Source organism: Passer montanus, unplaced genomic scaffold (genome assembly GCF_014805655.1).
Source record: "Passer montanus isolate IOZ18808 unplaced genomic scaffold, ASM1480565v1 scaffold8, whole genome shotgun sequence".
In the NCBI taxonomy this organism is placed as follows: domain Eukaryota; kingdom Metazoa; phylum Chordata; class Aves; order Passeriformes; family Passeridae; genus Passer; species Passer montanus.
The window spans coordinates 7,208,278-7,229,577 of NW_024373256.1; the positions used below are offsets into that span (position 1 = coordinate 7,208,278).

The 21,300-nt window shown below is 42.9% G+C and overlaps 2 protein-coding genes across 3 annotated transcripts in view; one reads left to right on the plus strand and one right to left on the minus strand.

Moving 5' to 3' along the window:
* Positions 1-14,799, plus strand: part of CDR2 (cerebellar degeneration related protein 2) — a 15,305-nt gene extending 506 nt beyond the window's left edge. The window contains exons 2-5 of the mRNA XM_039731997.1: positions 4,936-5,048; positions 9,753-9,901; positions 10,065-10,229; positions 11,357-14,799. Coding sequence (XP_039587931.1) covers positions 4,936-5,048; positions 9,753-9,901; positions 10,065-10,229; positions 11,357-12,224 — 1,295 coding nt within the window. The 3' untranslated portion in view covers positions 12,225-14,799. The remainder of the gene's footprint in view (positions 1-4,935; positions 5,049-9,752; positions 9,902-10,064; positions 10,230-11,356) is intronic.
* A 147-nt stretch (positions 14,800-14,946) lies between these two features.
* The window catches only part of POLR3E (RNA polymerase III subunit E), a 30,659-nt gene continuing 24,305 nt past the window's right edge, over positions 14,947-21,300 (minus strand). The window contains exons 19-21 of one of the 2 annotated variants that reach the window (XR_005630187.1): positions 18,935-19,026; positions 17,991-18,116; positions 14,947-15,756 (exon numbers count right to left, since the gene is read on the minus strand). Coding sequence is in view for 1 of the 2 variants with exons in the window: in XM_039731992.1 (XP_039587926.1) it covers positions 15,700-15,756; positions 17,991-18,116; positions 18,935-19,012 (261 nt within the window). In the remaining variant the exon portion in view is untranslated. The remainder of the gene's footprint in view (positions 15,757-17,990; positions 18,117-18,934; positions 19,027-21,300) is intronic. The other variant, XM_039731992.1, reaches the window with a different exon arrangement.

Consider the following 21,300-nt stretch of genomic DNA (forward strand, 5'->3'; position numbering starts at 1 on the left):
GGGCGGGGCGGCGGGAAGGGCGCTCGGGGGCCGGGGGCGGCGGGGCGGCGGACGGCGCGTCGGTCGTGCCGGGCTCGGAGCGTCGGAGCCCGAGATCCCCGCACGGCCGCGCTTCCCGCCGCCGCGGAGTCGCTGTCACCGGGAGCGACTGCGGCCGTCTTTGTCTGAGGGAAGGAGGTGCGGCAGCCGAGCGGAATGGTGCCGGGGTCCCGCTCCGCCCGGAGGAGGGAAGCGGCTCTCCGAAAAGTTGCACCTTGCACGGAATGTGAAGGTGCCTTGTTCGGGGCTGGTGCTGGAAGCGCCGGGGTCGGATGCGCTATTGCGCCCTGTTGAGCTCTTTGTAAGGGCTTCCAGTCGATGAAGTTGTAGTCGTAGCAATGCTCGATTAGTTACAGGTTCCTTATTAGAAACTCCTTAGGTTTTCTTATTAAAACATCAAATAACTCCGCTACATCTCAGACATATGTATAGCTTGTGTATGTAATTCCATCAGTAGGTCTTAAAACACTACATGCAAGAGTGTTTTAAGTGTCTTAAAACACTAAATGCTGTTCATTTCACAAATGAGAAAGGAGCCGTAGGAATACAAGTATAATTGCCCTAAACATCTTTTAACAGGCATGATACGGAAAGAATGTGCAGTTTCCTTAAGAGCTTAGTGGCATTTATGACTGGTATTTTCTTAAGTTACTTAGTTCTACTTTTTGTTCTTAATCCCGAGTTTGTTTTGAAATGCGACCTCAGATCTGTGAAGTGGCTTCTTGCAAACCTGCTCCGGTCTTACGCGTTTTGCTTTTATACTGAAATACATTTCTTCTTGGGATTGGTGGGTGCTCCTGCACTGTGAACCACAGAGAAAGCTAAGATCAGGTATCTGACCGCAGAAACTCTTTCTGAGACGGGGCCAGGTCTCTCTAATTGTATGCTATATAAAATAGCTCACTGCAAGCTCTATTTAGGTACTCTTCACCCAAAATTAGTGTTTTCCTGGCTCTAGGATACAAACAAATCAGTTGAAATAAGATCCTGAAACTACGGTATGCTGTCACAGGGAAGAGAGTGAAAAGTTTGGAGACATGATTCAGTAATGTTTTTACTATGTCAGTGTTCAAGGAGTTGAAAACCTACAAAGAGACTTCACAATGTATAACAACTGACTTCTTGCCTTCTTGATGTTTCTCTACTTTCATCTTTTAATTAAAATGAATGAAATAGTCACCAGTTGACTCTGCTGTCAGCTTTTAAGAAACAGTATTCCATTCTAGAGGTTTAGTGCATTTTGGAAGTTTGGTTAATATACCCCCAACAATCTTTCTGGGGATTCTCACTTTTTCCTAAATGGAAGCAACGAATAGTCTTGCCAAAAGGAAAAGGAGGAAAATAAAGTGATAGGCAAGTTGAAATGCAAAGAAGAAATTCCTTGCAGGAATGTTTTTTAAATGTTGTGCTGTACTTTATGTCTGGACTCTGAAGGATACTCCTCCTGCTGCTGAGGCTGAGACACACGGCTGTGTGTAAACAGGGTAGTGAGTGCTTATCAAGGTCTCGTGAAACTCCTCACAACCCAAACAATCAGTGCATGTTTAAAAACTGATGAGCATGGTTATGAGAACCTCGGTTATAAAACATTAGAAAGCACCCTGAAACAAGTTTAAAGCCATTGTCAGTCAGTCTTTGAGACTTAAAATTAGGGTAGGAGTTTTGGAAAACCTTGACAGCCTTCCTACGTACCAAAGATTTTTGCCTTGACAATGGAGATGGGCTTTTCTGGCATGCTGCTCATGCATAAAGTGCTCATGGAATTCTTGTAAGGATGGGAACAGACAACCTTCTGCAATGTGTTGCTGAAGTATGCTGACCTTTAAAAAAGAATTTTTTTATATGGACTGCTCTTTTTGCATCTTGCTGTTACTCACTTTTACAGAACAGAGGATATTCTGAATATAGAACAGGGAATAGGAAACTAAGTAGAAATAAAATTCATTTTAAAATTAAGTAAAATTACACTAGGCTTACTTTTACATCTTGCAGAATTTGTGCCTGTTGCTGTTTAAAAGAACAGGCTAATTTTAGGTGGAAAACTCTCTGAATAAATTTGTTAGGTGGGTTATGAAAAAGTAGAAGAGAGATTTTGGTACTGTTTTTATCTTTTTTTCAATGATGGTAATGCAGTTAGAAGAGATTGTGAAGCACTGGTAAGTGAGGTCTGTTCAACATCACAGAAGACACCCTTGAAGTCTTATTTTGGAGATTTCTGATGGAGCTGTTAAACACCAGTACAACTAATCAGATTTACTAAAACAAAGATCTTTAGATCTGCACATTCGCATTTTGCATTATTAAAAACCTCTCTGCTTCCATCTTTGTGGTGAAAAGGAAAAAGGCATGTCTGTCAGAATTTTGCTTTGCTTTACATAAATTTACAACAGAAAATGCAGTTTTGCTTCTAGTGTTCTGCCATAACTCTCTCCAGAGAAATGTAAATTAATACTTTCCATTTTGTATCTGGAAAACATACATGACACATCTCTCTTGTAAAATTTGCTCTTTGTAGGGCTTCCAGGTACTTAACAATGTAGAAAAATGGATGCAAAAAATTCTGAATTTTAGAAGAGATGAAATTATTTCAGTACTTGCTTTCTATACAGTTAAGGTTTTATTGTATGTTCTGAACACTCCCACTTGTATTTTCCCCCTCAGAAACAAATTACCTTAATTATGAAAGCATTCCTCCCATAGTAACCCATTTGTGCTTCTGCCAGTCTAACAAACAGGATGAGTGTGGAGTATGACATGAATTCCATTATTCACCTTGTATTCCAAGTACTGTGTGCTGTTTGATTACTGGGTGAGGGGGCATTTAAGAATGAAGCTATAAACTCCTAAATGTACTTAAACATGAAAACAAACTTTCACTTTGGGAAGGGAGATGGTAGTAATTCCATTATGCATTATGTCTTTAACATAATCCTAAGTCCTCCCTAAAGCTCTTTTTCTACTCTATTAAAATAAAAGAATAGACTGTGTAGTCTTTGCTTTGAATGATGCTGGTATTGTTTTAAAGATGGTGGCTCCTAGTAGAGATCTGTGCAGTACAAGAACTTGTGAAGCAGGACTCCATTTTCTATAGGATAATGAATTCACTGAATTTGAAGACTACAGTATTCTGTAATGAGATAGAACAAACAGCTTGGTGTTTGACTGGGGGTTATTCTGTCCATGAGTAAACAATGTGCAATCTGTTTACCAAATGGGAAAAGTTTAAGCAGGATGCCTTAAGGTTTCCTTATCCAAATACTTTAAATCCTGCTTTGTAATAAGTAGTGCTACAGTGAAAAAGCAATGTGAGGATAAACTCCTAAGTACAGACCAATATGCCTTGTGCCTTCTAATTGTACATCTTTTGAAACTGAAGAACTCCCATGCACTGGGATTTCTTTTAAATAATTTTATGGCATTTAAGCTAAGAATCTGACTTTAGGGTAGGAAACAATTCATTGTGCCTTTAACAAATGTGTAAAGAATAGCACAGCTGTTGTTTTGCCAGAATTGGACTTCTACAACTTCAGAGACAAATGTTTGTACTGACTTGTCCTTGTAAGTCTGAATTTGGTCTTTGGCTTACGTGTGGAGATGGAGTAATCATTTTGGACAGGCTGCCAAACTGAAGGTTAGCACAAAACAATCTTGGAGCAGTATTGTATGTGTTACAGTTCCTAGCTGATAAGATAACTGAGAGGGAGCAGGAAAGAAGTAGCATAACATGTTAAAAGGGCATTGCAATCAAATGAAAATGGAATTAATGTGTTTGCTTCTCTGGCTGTAACTACTGATGATGCAACACATCTCCTGTTTATTCATTTAAGGCTTCTTGATGTGACTCAAAGTTTTTCTTGATTTTTTCTTCTCTTTCTGATTAATGATCCATGTTCTATGTGAGAACTAACTAGGTGGTATTGCATGCATGCAGGTCATGGGTCATGTGATGGGAAGGAGGTGGAAACTAAGATGTTTCTAGAAATCTGTTGGATCCTTGACATGTAGTACCCTCCACAGAGTAACTACAGTTTTAGCATGAATACCAAGATTTATTACTTTGTCACATTATTTTAATTTTTAAATTACACTTGTCTTTCAACATAATAATACAGAATATCTAGCATTTCTGATGCTGTTGAGCAAATATCAAGCTTCCCTCTAGAACAGAGCTGAGTGTTCAGATGACTTATTTCTTAATTTGCAACAGCTACAGTCACTGCACCCTGGAGGTGATTGAAGATGACTGAAGTGAAATTGAGATTAAGTGCCTGAGAACAAATGACATTTAAAGTGATGTTTTGGAGCACATGAAACAGTTCTTGTCACCTGAGTTTATGAGCTTGAAAAGCAGAATAGCTGCAAGTCTCCATCAGTTTTATGTCTTTTGATATTATTGTTTCACCATGAAAAGCATCTGAAACCTTCATTTAGCACTATGATCCTGGGTGACCTGAACTCTTGTAGAGGGGTAATAGGGAGGAACAGTCAAGTCAATAAAGAGTTCTCAGCTTTGGCCTGGGTCTACATGAACATTATAGGGTCTGCTGTGCTGTTCCTCTGAGTGCTGTGAAGAGGGGAAGCCCAAGAGACCTTGGGCAGAGCTGGTGCAGGCTGGGCACAGGGTGGGAGGTGAACATGGCCGGGGTGTCTGGAGGGCCATGGAGGAGCTGGGGAAGCTTCATGACATCAGAGTGTCCCTGGTCTCAGGGCTGAGTCAGACTTGCATTGGTGATGTTCTACTCAGGCGTAAGCCAACTTCCATGTTGGGTACTGGAGATAACATGAAGCAGTTGTAACAGCAATAAGAAAATACCTCAGGTATTTGATAGCAGGCTTTAGAATTAGATTACATCATTGTTTCTCTCACTTACATGCAAACATGATTTCTTTGTTTAGATCTTCACCTTGCTGCTGAGCTTGGGAAGACACTACTGGACCGTAACACTGAACTAGAAGAATCCTTACAGCAAATGTATGCAACAAATCAAGAGCAATTGCAGGAGATAGAGGTAAAATACCTAAAGGAGCCTTGTGTGAAAGCATCTAGACCTGCAACATACAGTATATAAGTTAAGATCTGGATTTTTTGGGATCTAATGGAAAATCCTGAACAATCTTTCACCACTTCTGTTATTTTGAGAATCTGAGAACCAGTATAGGTGGTTCATACTTAGACCTGTTTCTCTGATTACCAGAAGCTTTGTGCCACTAAATGTTGGATTTGGTTTGTTTAGTGACAAATGACTGGTATTTTTTGGTTTTCAACAGAGAAGATAGTTCAGTTATTTTTATTGCTAAACTTTTCCTGATCTTGCTAGGTAAAATAACATTAAATTATATTATGATAAAGACATTAATAATTTAAAATATTATATGAGAATTAATGATTGCAGCATTGAAATTTAAATGCCGATAAGTGCAGAAGTGAGATTTAACTGAAATCTAAAGATACGTACTTCCAATAATCAGTGATAAAGGGAGTTAAAGTCTATTTCAGTGTAAAGAAACCCTGCAATGACAAAAAAACCCACAACAAACAAACAAGAAAAAAAACCCTGAAAATAATCCAATTTAAGTAGTATGTAAATGTAGGATATAGTGGATATATTGTTTCATATTTTCCAGGGAAAAAACCCAAAAACATAACCATCCTTTCAAAACCAGTCATTTTTAGGTAACAGAGTGGAAAAACCTGGCTATTTTTGGCAATTTTTTTTTTTTTTAATATTGCCTGTGTTCTTGCAGACCCAACAAGAAAAAAAACCCTGAAAATAATCCAATTTAAGTAGTATGTAAATGTAGGATATAGTGGATATATTGTTTCATATTTTCCAGGGAAAAAACCCAAAAACATAACCATCCTTTCAAAACCAGTCATTTTTAGGTAACAGAGTGGAAAAACCTGGCTATTTTTGGCAGTTTCTTTTTTTTTTTTTAACATTGCCTGTGTTCTTGCAGACCTAGCATTTGTCAGCATAATGAGATCTTTTTCAGCTATTAGAGGGCATGCATGGTCTCTAATAATTAAATTATTAAATATTCAGGACTTCACTGACTGACATTGAAAATGTAGTCAGCATTTCCATTTGGTTCTGGTGTGAATCACAGGGAACAGGCTTTGACTGGTATGTACCAGATTTTTACAAAATCTGAATTCCTTTGTGCTAGCAGTACTGCAGTTAGAGATGTGCATTTTGTACAGCTGAGACTGAAAATGCTCACTATTGTAGTGGCAAAAGGTAACTGAAAGAATCCTAACCTTAATAATTGCAGAATTATAGGTGTCTTTAAAGTAGTCAACACAAATGCAGCATTTTTTTAAGTGATGAGTAATTTCTGAGTGCAGGTTTGATTTGTGGGTGTGTTTTTAGAAGTTACTTTTGTTTTGTACCTCATCTATTGGCTCTTTCTTCTATTATGTGCTAACTGTAATCTTTGTTATCCTGTTCATTCTGAGATACAGTGGTTGGAATGGCTGATGTTTATATTGCTGCCACAGCGTTAGAAGATGTATTTACTTCTGCAGAGACTGAAAATACCTCATTGCCATGAATAGTTTTTATAAAAAGATCAATTCTTGAGGTGTAGAGAAGACAAACACTTCCAAGGTGCTATACCAATACTGTACACAAGGTACTTGTATAAACAACCATATTGAAGAAAGTGTTTAGCAGAGTTACAACATACCTTTGAAATAGCACAGCAGAACTTTGTGACAGGCAGCTAACCTGGCTGATGGGAGTGTAGCTACTTAATGAGCAGCTGCATTTTAACACTATCTAGAAATGTGGAAAATACATTATTGTTTGGCTACACTGATTTACAGAAACAGTCTAGTGCTGTTAAGAATGCAATATCCTATTGGTTTAAGCCAGTTTACTTCCTTAAGCTGTTCTGGTGGTTCAGTGTTTGCAGAGGATGTGAGAGAGCTGCAGCTCCAGGAAGTGTCACCAGTGTCCTTCCACAGTGATCTATAGCTGGTGTGTTGCAGGGTCAAGTACACATGCAGTCAAACTCAGACATGACAGATGAATTTTTTTTTCTCAATGTCTTGCTCTACCAAGACTTTGGCAATGCTACTTTTTGAAGGCTTTATCTAATACCTCTTCAGTCTCTTTCCTCCTCTCTCTCAAGGAGAGTAAATGGTGTTGGATTGTCCTATTAGCTCCCTCCAAGAGGAGGAGAGTGGGAGAACAGTTTTTGTGATGCTTCTGATGTGTAAATAGTGCCTGCACCTTGTCTTTGCCCAGCTTGTTGAGCCAAAGGCTGTATTTGTATCTGCTGTACTAATGTGCTGTCTTCTCAGTCCTATCGCCTGTCTCAATTTTTTCCCTTTCCCCAGTGCCATTTAAAAGTGTAATAGCAGCACAAAACTTTTCTTTGTCCAAAGAAGTTTCTCTTGCACCTGGATTTCTAGCAGGAAAGGGAAAATGAACCCCTTGTTCAAATACCCAGAGAGACTGTCCAACTGAGGAACTGAATATGTTAGCTTACTGGCACAAGGAATTGTTACAGGAATTCACTGAAACAAATGGGAATAAAATTTGCATATGCAAGGTATAAAGCAGTTCAGTCTATTATTTTCATATCAGCATTTCTGGCTCTTGTGGGATCATAGGATGCCCTGTTGCACAGGATACACGTGCAAATGGCATATTCAGTGTCTGTTCTTGATTTTTTCCAATTTTCAAGTGCTTGTCTCTGTAACCTACATGTGATCATTCAGCTGTTCCTGTAGCCACTCCACTGAATTTCTGTACTGGCTTTTTCAGTGCAGTATATCCATGTAAATCTTTGGGACTCTTTTCCTCTTAATTTGGATCTTAGGGCTAGCAAAGTCTAGAGCTGGCTGAGAAATCATTCTGAAATACAGCATTGCCTTGTCTGTAATGGAGGGGAAGGGTCAAAGGCTGTGGTGTGCTTAAGATTACATCTCATATATTAAATACTAACACATTAAGCATTTTACAGCTTTGCATCATTATATCTGACCTTTGTGCTGACACGTGTGCCACTGACTAGTCACTGTAGATGTAATAAAGGCTGCATGGAAACAGCAACTTTATTCCTGCCTGAATGTGTTCTCAGCACTCAGACCCTGGAAATCCTGACAGCCTCCCAGTTTTCATGTGCTAGAATGCAAGGTGCTGCTTCATGTTTGGTGCTCTGTTGTAGGGGATGTAGATTAAACATGAAATTCTAAAGTATTTATTACATCAGCTTTGGTGGTCTGGTTATACCAGGCCAGCTGGACACCAGCCCTGAAGATACTGGAGATGGAAGGTGGAGGAAGTGGTGCTTCACCCCTTCCATTCATCTCCAAGGTCTGCAAAAGCCCATTGTAATAAGTGGCAACATCTCTTCAGGCACCTGTGCTTGTATTGCCACACTTGTATTGCAGAAGAAACTCTGAGGATCTCCAGCTCCTTCCTTCAGCTATAACCAATAGGGAAAGTTAATCTGAAATGGGTCACATTGAGATTCTACTGCTAATCTACATTCTATTTTTGTGTAAATCCTCTGTCATGTGTGCACAGGCTACAAAAGGATCTAGCTAACAGCTATCATGTTGATCTTCTAGAAGTCTGTATGGAGCAGTTACTAGTCCTAGATTAACTTATTATCTGTTCTTAAATTGCCTAAAATGTAAACCCACCAATCTTTTAATGAGGTAAAAGGTTAAGTAGAATATTAGAAGTTTTGAGTATGTAACAGACCCATGTAAAGAGAAGTAATTCTGCCTAGGAGTTTGCTGGATGTTCCTGCTTGAAGCTTAGTTTTGAGAAAGTAACAAGTAGCAATACAGAATATATTGTAAAATAAAAATTCTATATAAGAACAAAAGATGTCAGATTTAGGGGGTTAGGCTCAAACAGAAAAGAACTGTCTCCTATAAGTGCTCATGTCCTGGGTGGGAAAATATAAGACACTTTAAGAGCTTTAGGTGATTGTGAACTGCTAAGACTAAGAATTCCAAGCTTTCTGACGTTATTCAGGAAACTAAACAGTGTGTGTAGTTAATTGTAAAACCCAAGAGGATTAAATTGAGAATACTTCATGTGAGGTTTTGTTTTCTAAAAAAAGGCCAGGAGACCTTTGTTTGGGATTACTGTAACTGGAATAGTTACCTGGAAGTAATTAAATATTTGAATTCAATAACATACTTCCTGACACATACTAGCCACATACTGTCTTAAGAGTGACCACAACCTAAATTTTGCTGTGCTGAACCTAATGCTGCTTCAGACTGGAATCACTTGGGTCAGCTGAAAGTTTAATTATGGATGATGCTACTCAGTATTTCAGTTTTAATGTTGAGAAAATTGTTGGGTCACCACAGATAAGAAATTTCTGTTGGAGCAGTCTGCAACCTTTAGAACACAGAGGACAGGTAAGGGCTGCGTTGGAGCCTGAAGGCTCTATCAGTGCTGACTGCAGCACAGCCCCATGCAGGGGGCTGGGCACAGATCAAGACAGCTGGCACCACCTAACCCAGCTCCTCCAGGTAAGGGCTGCCCCGGGAGCCTGGGGTGACCTCCATGACAAAGGCAAGCTGCCTAGTTACTGAGTGTCTCTTCAGTTTACCGAAGCAAACATGGGAATTTACGCTTGGAAAGCTCAGGAGTTTCTCTCTGAATGTGAGCCAGAATGCAGCATAGGAGCTGTAGCTCTTGTCTCAAGAGTAAACCAGTAACAGCAGGACTGTCTTGCAGTACCTCACAAAGCAAGTGGAGCTCCTGCGGCAGATGAACGACCAGCATGCAAAAGTCTATGAACAGCTGGATGTGACAGCAAGAGAACTGGAAGACACTAATCAAAAACTGGTTGCAGAGAGTAGAGCTTCACAACAAAAGATTATAAGGTAACAAATTTTTAGAGATTCCCTCCCCCCCAGCTGTTAATATCAATAAGAGCAGTCCAGGTGTATTTGTGTAGTTACTGGGTGTCTGTCTCTGCCTAGTGGTGTTCTACAATACTGGCAAATTGAAAGGTTAGTTTTATTTAAAGGTCTTTTCACCTTTTAGCTTGACAGAGACTATTGAAAGTCTACAAACACACATAGATGACCTGCAGCGACAAGTGGAAGAGCTGAAGAAGCCTGGACGAGGCCGGATGAGCCAGGAGAGATCTGAGCAGCCAAGATCAATGCACAGTTTCTCATGTTTGAAGGAGCTGTACGACCTCCGCCAGTAAGACTTTGTACCTTACATAGTACAGAACACTGAAACTATTTTAGCAAAACTTTAAAACCCAAGACACGAGCACAGATACCAGAGAAGCTGGAAAAAAATTACCTGATATTCACAACTAGCAAAGTGTCTCCGCTATGTGGTACTGTCATTACTTCTGGCCTGCTTCTAGACCACACCAGTATTGGTGCTCCACTTTGTCTCCAGAGCCAGCCATATCAAATGGTAGCCTAGAAAGCTTACAACAATTTGCACCCCAGTGTTTTCAGTCAGGTAAAAGCAAACGCACAGATAATCTGAAAAACAAACTCAGTAAATGCAAAATATTTCTTGTACCTTACTCTTTCCTTGGATGTCCATGGATCTTTCCTTGGCCTTTTTGAGCTTAAGCTGGTTCAAATAACACCTAAACTGGGAAAATGGTGCCTGGGCTGCTTTTTAAATTTAGAGCCATTTGACCCAGCTGAGCTGCATTAATGGGGCAGTTGGGACAATCACCTGGTAAAAGCTCAGACTAACTGCAAGCCTAGAGAGCAATTTTGTGAAGAAAACACCTCCACAGACAGAACAGGCTCTTGTAATGGAGGTAATACTCTAGAATAAATCATAAATCCAAAAAGAAGTTATTTCTTGATAATTCCAAAGATAATAGAATCCTTCAAGCTGCCAAAGTGTTGTGAAAATACCAGCCTCCAGCATTGCTTTGTCAATGAAGAAGCTTATTTCTCTATATCAATAGTGACAAAAGTTACAAGAGTGGACTGCTGTAGAAAATATTAGCATCAGAAAGTACTGCGTGGTACAGGGAGGCAATGTGTATTTAAACTTAAATTTTAATTAAATTATATTTTAAACTTACAGACAAGTTGATAGAATAATGTAACATGAAACTGTTAACAAGCTGCCATTCTGCCTAAGCTGTGAGCTTGGTTCCATGGCATGTAAGTCCTTACAAACCCTGTTCTGATTACTAAATTGGCTGATTGGTTAGTGCAATGGCCCCTGTTAGTGCTCTGAAGTGTGTTAGCACACAGTTTAAATATGTCATTAGTTACCCAGGACATGGAAACTTTAGGTGTGGTCTGCTGTGCTTCCTATGTGTGATAATCCTTATTTTCTTTCTGCAGGTATTTCGTTTATGATCACGTCTTTGCAGAAAAGATTACTTCGATGGATAGTCAGCTAAGTCCTCTAGAAGAAGAAAATGAGAAGTTAAAGAAGGCAGTGACAGTCCTGCAAGCCCAGCTGAATGCAGAGAAGGAGAAGAGGGTAACCATGGAAGAGGAATACAGCCTCATGGTGAAAGAAAACTGTGACCTGGAGCGGAGGCTGGTTGACACAGACTTGTATCGGGCTCGGGCCGAGGAGCTGGAGGCAGAAGTAGCTGAAATGCGACAGATACTTCAGTCTGAAAACACACTCCATAATGCAGAGAAATTGGTGCCAGAGTCCTTTTTCATTTCATTCAAGGAATCTCTAGACAGGGAGCTTGGTCAGAGCCTGGCAGATGATGGACTTCTGACAGTGTCGGAGCTTGAGAAGAAGGCACTAAAACGGAGCAGCAGCGAAAGCCTCCTGAGCAGCGCTGCCGGGGCAGACATTCTCAGGGGCCACGAAGAAACGTGTATTAGGAGAGCTGAGGCTGTGAAGCAGCGAGGGATCTCTGTACTCAATGAAGTTGATGCTCAGTACAATGCTCTGAAAGTGAAGTATGAGGAACTTTTGAAGAAGTGTCAACTGGATGAAGATTCTTTGAAACACAAGGCTGTACAAACGCTGAAGCAGTATTCCAAAGACCTCAATGTGGGGAACACCCAGTATGATCTTTCAGCTAGCAATCAAGAATTCACAATTGCTGAGCTAAGTGACTCTTCCACAAATGCTCCCCCTGAATATAAAGCACTGTTCAAGGAGATTTTTAGCTGTATCAGAAAAACAAAAGAAGAGATAGATGAACACAGAGCAAAGTACAAGACTCTCTCCTCTCAGCCGTAACCTTATCTGTTAGTCAAGAACACACTTCATATGAATGTCAGAAGACCCCTTAAACTGATGTGTTTCTTAAGCACTCAAAATGAATGTTTTGGATAGGCTGGTAGCCCTGTAGTTAACAAGCTAGTTAGGTATCAGCTAGATTCCCTGTTCCTGTGTAGCAGTAGATTTTTAATGTTTAGCACTGTCACACAAACCAGTGGTTGTAAAGCAAACAACATTATACCTTTATGCTACACTACTACTTCATATTATACTTCATCTCTGGCCAGAGCAGTGGCTGACACGTTTCCTTAGTCCACTTCAGAAATAACAGAGCTCAGAACTCTGAATCCCTCACAAGAACCAGACTACAGCTTTCCTTTGGTTCACAGGGATGATCTAGCTCTGTGACTACACTGATGTAGAGAATGAACAAAAGCAAAGCCCTGACCAGTCCCAGGGGCAGCATCTCCTCAGCTCCAGGAAGGGAGCAGTCCAGCTGATCTTGCTTTGGCAGGGTGGTGGAAAGCTGTGCTTGCTTTAAGCTAATACCACGTTTTCACAATCACTAAGCTCTCCCACAGATTAGTATAAATGTCTTTCTACTAAGAAAGGATTTGATGTAAAGTTCGTGTGGCTTTTTAGATACGGTTTCCTTTGTAGGGCACTTTGTCTTAAGGCAAGATACTGTGAATTGACTCTGTGTGTTATTTGGGACCTACGGTTCTCTGGTGGAATGTCTTCAAAGTTCATTTTTATGTGTATTTGGTGAGTTAGAGAGTTGTTATTTAGCTATTTAACTTTAGAAGTAGCATTGACATAGTGGAGTAGCTTTTAATGTTGCATACCACAAACTTTTTAAGTGCTTGAGGAGACAGGCCAGGTAAAACCTTACATTGTTTTGTCTGTTGCTTCCAGTGTTGGCCTCTCTTGACCTATTCCATGCTGCCTGGGGGTGTGGGAGGATGGACACACTGCCAGCACATTCCCTTCTGAAAATGGGACCATAGTCTTGTTCTCCCTCTCTTTTTCCATACCCTAATAGTAATTGATACAATACTTAATTCTGAAAAACAATGAACATAGAAAAGGTTGTTCTTCAGAACATAGAGAAATCAGAAGGAAGAAAGGTACAGTGAAAGGTGACATCCTTCTCCTTGTAAAGGGTCTCACAGCTTAATGTGGCCAGCAGTTCTTGGGAAGCAGCTTCCTGCTGAGTTGCTGCGAGGTACCAAACCCTTGACCCAGAATGTTGACAGATTCTCAGCTTCAGTCCAGCTGCTGCTGCTGCAGCTCTGCTGCTTTACACTGTTCTCTGTTCTGCTCATCCTTCAGGTGCAGTATTAACACTTCATGTTGTGGGAGTTTCTCTAAAACATGTATTGCAGTCTGAAAATTATTTAAAAATGGGAATCTGGATCTTCTGAATATTTTTCTAAGCAAATAAATAATCCAGTCAAGCTGCATGTGTAAGTAGTAATTATATCCATCTGTGCTAATCAGGAACTGAACTTGGTGCAGCTGGCACCTGCATTATCTAGTCTTGCCATCTTTCTGCAGAGCTCAGATGGAGTTCCCACGAAATTTGTATTTTAGAAAAGTTATGCTACATGGATAAGAACAGGCCTGTCTAGGAGAGAAATCCAGATGGAAGTGAGTAGTTTTTCCTCATTGTTGTGGTTTTTGTCAATGCTGTTAAAAAAAAAGACAAGGGTGGGGAAAGCAGAGAAGCTGCTCTGCCATGAAGTTGCTGTCCTGTCACTGTGTGCCTGCCACCTGCACCCATCTCACCCCAGAGTTGGAGACTGGAAAGCAGCACCCTGAGAAAGACACAAAGTGGTTCACTACCAGTGTTCCTGACTTTAGGGACAGGGCAAACCACACCTGCTGGGCAGAAGACATGTATAAGCAGTTCCATATTTTTGGTTAAATAGGTGACCTTCAGTGGTTTATTGCTTTTGGCTAATTTAGAGCACTTCATAGCATCAATTTCTAGGCTTTAAAAATACCAAAAATGTTTCCTCAGAACTTCTTGATTCTTCTGTACTGTACTCCCCCCTTGGCTACCTGTGCCATTGCTGAGCTCTGCTGTCCTGCAGCCCTTACCTGTGCAGGCTGTGCAATAAATCCCTGCAGGCTGGGCTCTTCTTAGAGCTTCTCCTGGAGTGTGGCTTTCCCAGAGAGCTTTCCAGCCACAGCCACTGGGTCAGTGCCAGCCAGGGCTGCCTGAACGTAAAACACATCCCAGTTTTATTGATGCAGTTAATAAACTACACTAACCTATTAAATGAGGTAGAGTTTTAGCAGTTCAAAAATAGCCATTTTCCACTAAAATGTGAAATGCCGTAAGTATGGGGACAATATTCTTAGCCAATCTTATCTGGATTAACTTACCTTAATCTTCTTATTTTGGTCAACAACTCAACTCAGCCTTTTCTGAGCATTAAGTAGATGAAATCAATAGAATCCCCTTGAGCTTCTGCTGCAGCAGAGAACAGGAGCAGCAGAGCCAGTGCTGTGCAGTGCCCTCAGCAGATAGTCCTGCTGCTCCTGCAGGTAAGGCCAGTTCAGGATGAGCCACCAGGGCTGGGGCCCTGTCCCTGCTGCTGGGCAGCCCCAGCGGGCTCAGGGACTGCACTGCTCTGTGCTCTCTGCCTCCATCCTTCCTCCCCAAGCCTTCAGGATGTAAAAGGAGCAGGTGCAGCTTCTGCTTCTTCTTGGACAAATACAAGGCAGGGTAGAATTATTTGAGATAAAATTTTATTTAAAAATTACACAAAATAGAGGTTTTACATGGTTGCCGTGTGGTAACTACAGCTGGATGCCTTCCAGAGGGTGCCCTCGGTTACTTACCTGCTCTGTCACACACAGTAAATGCACAAGGTCCCTCAAACCAACCCCACACCACTAGAAGAAATCCAGTAGCTGTTCCCCATGTCTCAGATGTAGGTACTTCTCCAAATAACTCATTTCACAGACAACAGGTGAGAACAAGGCTATGTAATACAGAGTTCACAGACAGTGATTTTGTTCCCCCCTCCCAGGCCTGACATTCCCATGAACACGACTACCTGCTCTCTATGAAGAGGGCTGCAAGGGCTATGACAATGCTCACACTAAAGTATGAGCATCCAGGGATTTAACAAAAACTGGGATGTTTGTAAACAAATTTAATTTATTGGCATTACTTACAAAATAAAGTTTTAGACCATGATTCTCCATCATGTCTGTGTCACTATATGGTTTTATTTTGTCATAACGAAACAGAAGGAGAATTGCAATACATTAGAAATCCCAGATGAATCAAGCTGCAGCCAGGGTCCCGCGGTGCCGTCCCGGCGCTGCCGCGCCTCGCAGGCCATGCAAGCTCTGGGTGTGCTGGCAGCAGCCGCCCCGGGCCCGGCGTAGCCCAGCCCTGCCCGGCCGCGCCGCTCCGGCCGCGCCGCCGCCGCGGCTCCTCCCGCGGGCCGAGGTCACCCCGCGCCTCTGCCCCGTGTCAGGACTGCACCGTCCCCTTGAGGTACCACATCCCGCCGTAGCTCACGCAGCAGTCCTGGCGAGACAGGGAAACGCTCTGTTAGGCTGCTCAGGCCGTGGTGCTGGAGCACCATCCCTAAAGGCACGTAAAGGGTGTCTGTCTGGAGCTGGGTGATGTTTCCTGGTTACAGTGGTGCTGCTGCCTTGATGGTTGGACCGGATGATCTCAAAGGTCTCTTCCAACCTTGAAGATTCTATGGCTCTAAAGTCCATAAAGTCTTGGGGACAATAAACATGACCGGTAACGAGCCCTTCTCCAGGGCACAGGAGCAAGCATGAACCCAGGGCACAGGGTATCCTCACCCTGGAGGACAGGGGGCTTCAGTGGAGGGGACACAGGAGTGGGGGAAGGCTGAGAGCCACAAAGGGACAATGATGCCACGGCAGTGAGGAACAGCAGTGGCTCCTGCGGGAGAACCTGGGGCTCATGCAGAAGCCAGCTGAGGGAGGGAAGGATGTGAGAGGGCGGGAGGAGCAGGGCAGTGGAGGGGTAAAGAGGGGCTGGAGCTCAGGGGAAGAGGCTGAGGGGAGCAGCAGGACAGCACGAGAGTGAGGGCAGTCACTGGATAAGAAACCCTTTTAAGAAACCCTTTCTATGATAATGAAGTGTCAAACCTCAGCCCTGCTGTGACCACATGTGTGCTATGCCTTGGCAAAGGAGCACAGGAATTGGGTTGTCTTGGGCTCATTTCCTTGTTTCTATTAGGTGAGCACAAAGTCTCTGCAGCTCTGAGCTACCTGCTTCTCTTTCTTTTGCTCCAACCTCCCTCTTAGGTAATTCAACACAGGCTCAAGTACTACTGCAGAACTGAGGCTGTGGAGCTTAAATGTATCTCTGTTTCTGAAGTCTGGGGGCTCATCCATAACAAAAACAAACCCAGAGGTTAGACAGAGGGTTTGCAGACTGATCTATAAATGCAAAAATACAAACCCTGTCAGTCTGTTCCTCTGTGTATAAAAATGAGCACAGGCAGATGGGGAAATAGGAGTCAACAAAACCAATTTCACTTGAAGTGGAATCCAATCTCTTGTGGCTTAAAGAAGCCAGAGAATCTTCCCATTTCATTAAATCCTACTTCTAAATTTTATTTCAGAAACAAAGGTAATTTTCCCTAGTCCTGTGACAAATGTATTCAAGGCAATAAAGCCTGCCACAACACAAGGCTGGTCACCAGCTGACTTACTGACTTACATAAAAACAGTGCCTGATCACTTAGGGGAAAGTATTTTTACTAGAAATAGGTTATCTGTTAAATAGCAACAGCATCATGAAAAACTAATGCCAGTACATTGTCTAGATGTTCCAGGAGGGCTGACACTTGAGCTCATGTAGTCGCTGACAAATCCCCCAGCACAGGGAGCCAAAGGAAATATTGTCTAGCAGGCAGAAATGTCTGAGCTTATTTTACTGCTAAGACGACCAGGTTCTTTCAAGCAAGACCAGTTTGCTTATTATCACAGCAACAGATCTGTAGCTCTGCAAAGATGCCATTATTCATTTGCAGATCACAATGTAATAAAGTACTTAAGCACTTGTCTTATTGAAGTGGGTGACAGTGAGCAAAGGCTCAGCCACAATGATTAAAGTATTATTTTAGTTGGCACCTTTCTGCTTGGCCATCCTGCATCTCTTTTAAAGTCATGGCCTGTGTGGTCTGTACTTTATACCTTAAACTTCTTGAGCAAGTAGATGGTACATCTTCAAAGAGAGATGAAAGGACTTAAATAAACATTTACAATGAGATGTGTTAACTACTACTCTGCCTGCTGGTTTTGGCCAGGGTTTTGCTCTGTGCAAAGCTGCACATCCTGCTAGAGAATAAAATCCACTTCCTTCTGAACATGTGGCACTTGTGTTCTTCAGCACTAACCAGCAGCAGTCAGCTGCTAGCTCAGAGCACTGGGCAGAGCCCTCCCACCTCCTTAATGTTTAATTCTGCATTATTTAAAAAGAACTCAAGTATCACGTTCACTACACTCTATTCTCTGCTGCTCCAAGATGACAGAGAGATTTGTTGCAATAATACAAAATAATGTGTGAGCCATTGCTGCTTGGAGGGAAAGAAGATAGAGTGAGACAAGTGCATTTTTAAGAAAACAAGCTGAAACAGGCTTTGTCCATATTCCAACAACAACTGTTCTATCATCCTTATCATTTGTCAGTTCAAGGTAAAATATAATCCTTTGCTCAAATCAAGCATTAAAACTCATGTATTAATTGGATCAAACCCAAGGTGAACAGAAGCTTACCTTTAAAACCCTATCCACCTCCTGCTTGTTGAGATCCTCCCCACACTCCTGGCTCAGCTGGGTCTGGATGACATTCCTGCGCACCCGGTAGTTTTTCGAAAAGATTTCAAGCAAAACTTGGCGATGCTTTAAAAGAAAATGTACTGTAAGTACACAGAGAACAATTATTCCTGTCTTTCTATCAAAACTGCACGTGCCTCAGTCTGTACAAAACATTCCCTGAACTACATCAGAGGATTCTTGCTTCATAATCCTGAAACCACCCCATATGTTCCTGTTCATTCCATATATTCCTCATCCTCCAAGGGCTCTACAGGGGTCCCTCCAGACCTTGTGGCCACACCTGCACCTGTTCTGTGACCTGGGGCACCCCAAAGGTACAAAAACACACTGAAGATGGAATGTATTCCTCTCAAATGCTTGCATGGGAGCTCACATCACTCCAGGAAAGAGGTTGGCTTGTTCTTGCCTCTTTCCTATAGAAATGCACTGGGTTCATGGAGCTAGGAACTGCACTGCCCCTCCACAGGTCATTGGGCACCTGCCCTTCCACCTCCTTCATTCTGACAGCAGTTAGCACTCAGCAGATGCTCACTGTGCTGCAAGCATTTCCTACTCTTAAGTATAATAAACAGATACAACAGATACACCTTGTAATCTCTGGTTAGTGTTGCACTGCATTCAAAAGGAAAAAACCTTGGACTGGATCCTGGCCTGCACTGGAGAATCCTTTCTTCTCACAGGTTCAGAAATAGCCACTGAGATCATTACTGACATGATCACCAACATGTTATCAGCTTCCTTTCAGCTGGAAACAGGTTGGTGTTAAAAACACCAATAGAGAAAGAGGAAAATTATCTGCTGTACCAGTTCCAGAAACATGGATGCAAACAATGCCAAACACTCAATAAAAATATGGGGAATGTCAATTATTTTATCTTTACCTGATCGTAAGTGTCACCAGCTTCCCAAAGTGCATAGACCTTTAGTTCATCTGGTGAGGCAGCAGTCTGTGGAGGAAACTGAGAACAAGAGGCTGTTAAAAATAACCAGCTATTTAATGAGTTCTGCTTAATGATTCCATGATACTGTATCCCTGGACACCCATTACTGAATCAAAACCCTGGCTGCCATGGAATAATAACTGCTGAAAAACCCCAGTTGCTGTCCCACCCCACACTGGAGGAGGTGCCTTGGCTCTGGCAGCCCTGGGCCTGCTCAGCAGCTTCTCACAGCCCCAGTGACAGAGCAGAAACATGGCCTGTGTCACCCCTGGGGAATGGGGTGAGCACCATGGCACCCTGAGGTGTCTCAACGTGCCCAGGTTTGACTGATGGCTCTGCTCAGGGTGGGACACCCTGCACAGGGCACTGGTGCCACATCTGTCACACACCAACCACAGCTGGGCTTTCAGGGGAACTGCTGGACATACTGGAATCCCATGAACTGTGCATGGGGACAGCTTCCCATGGTGGGGAGTTGACCAACATGTACCAGAACAAACCCAGGGCTTGGACCTTGATGCTGTCCCATGGCAAGGTATCTGTAGGTTTTCCCTGTCAGCAGTGTTTGCTTCCAGACCATCCAGCACAGCTGAGAGCACCAAGTGCATTCCATGGTCTTTCTGGAGGTTTTTACCTTTACAGTGGCAGGTTTTACAGATTCAGACTCCATCCTGCAGTTATCTGCTTCACTAATCCCAAATGAGCATCACTGACAAGGAGGAGTTCTGCTGTATTGCCATCTCTGTTTTGGGGCAGACTACAGGACCCAGAAGACTGGACACTGAGGGACACTGAGCCAGCTATTTGCTCATTTCAAGCTCCAGAAGTGACAGTGGTTTTGCATGTTTTGTTTTCCCCCCATGTGCCAAGCTAGAGAAACACATTCATTTTTTCTGAGGCAGAAGCCTCACACCCCTGCAGACAGGAAGGAGCACAACTGCCTCTCCCCCTAAAAAAAATAAAATTCCATCCATTTGCCTTAACATTTCCCCTTGGAGCAGTGACTAACGAGCACTGCTGGAATATGCCTTCACTCCTGACATGTCTCTTCCTGTCTGTCACTAACAATTTATTCCTTGCTAACCGCCCAGATGACCTAAATCAATCATCTATGAAAAGCTAACAAGCCAGTCCCAATTGTTCCAGCATCCCTCAATCCTGGCTGCTGGTACAAGCCAAACCTTTCTTCCCAGCCTCCCTCACCAGCCAAAAGACTTGTGCATCACAGAGTGGAAAGATCAGCATTTCCTTTCATGCTCTGCCTCTGATCTTATTGCAAAGGGGAAGGGTTTTGTCCAGTGGGAGCTGCCTGCTGGGATTAGCAGCTTTGACTTTCAGGTTAGTCCAAATGCCTGGGATATAACAAGGTTTTACACTTGGTTTAGAGCCAGGATTCAGGTTGACTAGGCTCACAGCACCTGACATAATTCTCCTCCCATAAGGACACTTGCTTTTGAGGAATAATCTCTCTTGTAGGTTTTCAGCAGAGATAAAATCAAATACTCCAGCTTCCCTCCACACAACAGCTACAGCAGGAATGGCAAAGTGCAGCAGGGCACTGGGAGCACCCAGGCACAACCTGCTGGGCTGGACAAGTGAGCACAGCCCCAGAGTGCAAACTGCTCCTGCCTCAGCCACAGGGCTGAAGCACAGCTGTGTTTATCCAGCCATTCTGTGAGGAAACACTTCCAAACAAACACAATACTTGGGAAGAAAAATGCACAGAATCTCCTCCTCCCAGCCAGCCTTCTCAGCAAACTGCTGCAAGCCAACAGCTCCCTGCCTGCTTGCTCCTGTCACACAGCCTGGCCTGGGAGTGGGAAATGCCATCAGGGATTCTGCAGAGAGACACACAGCACAAACAGTTCACTGCCGTGCCATCTGCTGTCCCTTTGCTGGTTTATGTCACCTTGATCTCCCCAGCCTCACCTTGATACAGTTCTCTGCTAGCCTAAAATCCTTTTTAAAATATTTGTCCTGTGCCCCTTCCTGCTCTAAGCTCCTGGAGCAAGAGCAGGGCTCTTGGGAGGTGAACTCCACGCTGCCCCAGGTCCCAGGGCTGCCACGTTCAAATGGAGCTCTCAGGGAGGAGCCCTGGGCTCTGGAAGTTCTCACTCAAGCACTGAGCCACTGCCAGGCAGCCTCAGTTATAGCTACACCAGATGGAAGGGCTGAGAGTGCCAGAAAAAAACTTATCAGCTGGAGAAATCCTGAAGGTAAACTGTTGATCTCACCTCTCAGGGAGGCTGGCACTGGCACCAGCCTGCAGGGCTCTCTGTGGGTGCAGGGCTGCACTCCCCTCCTTC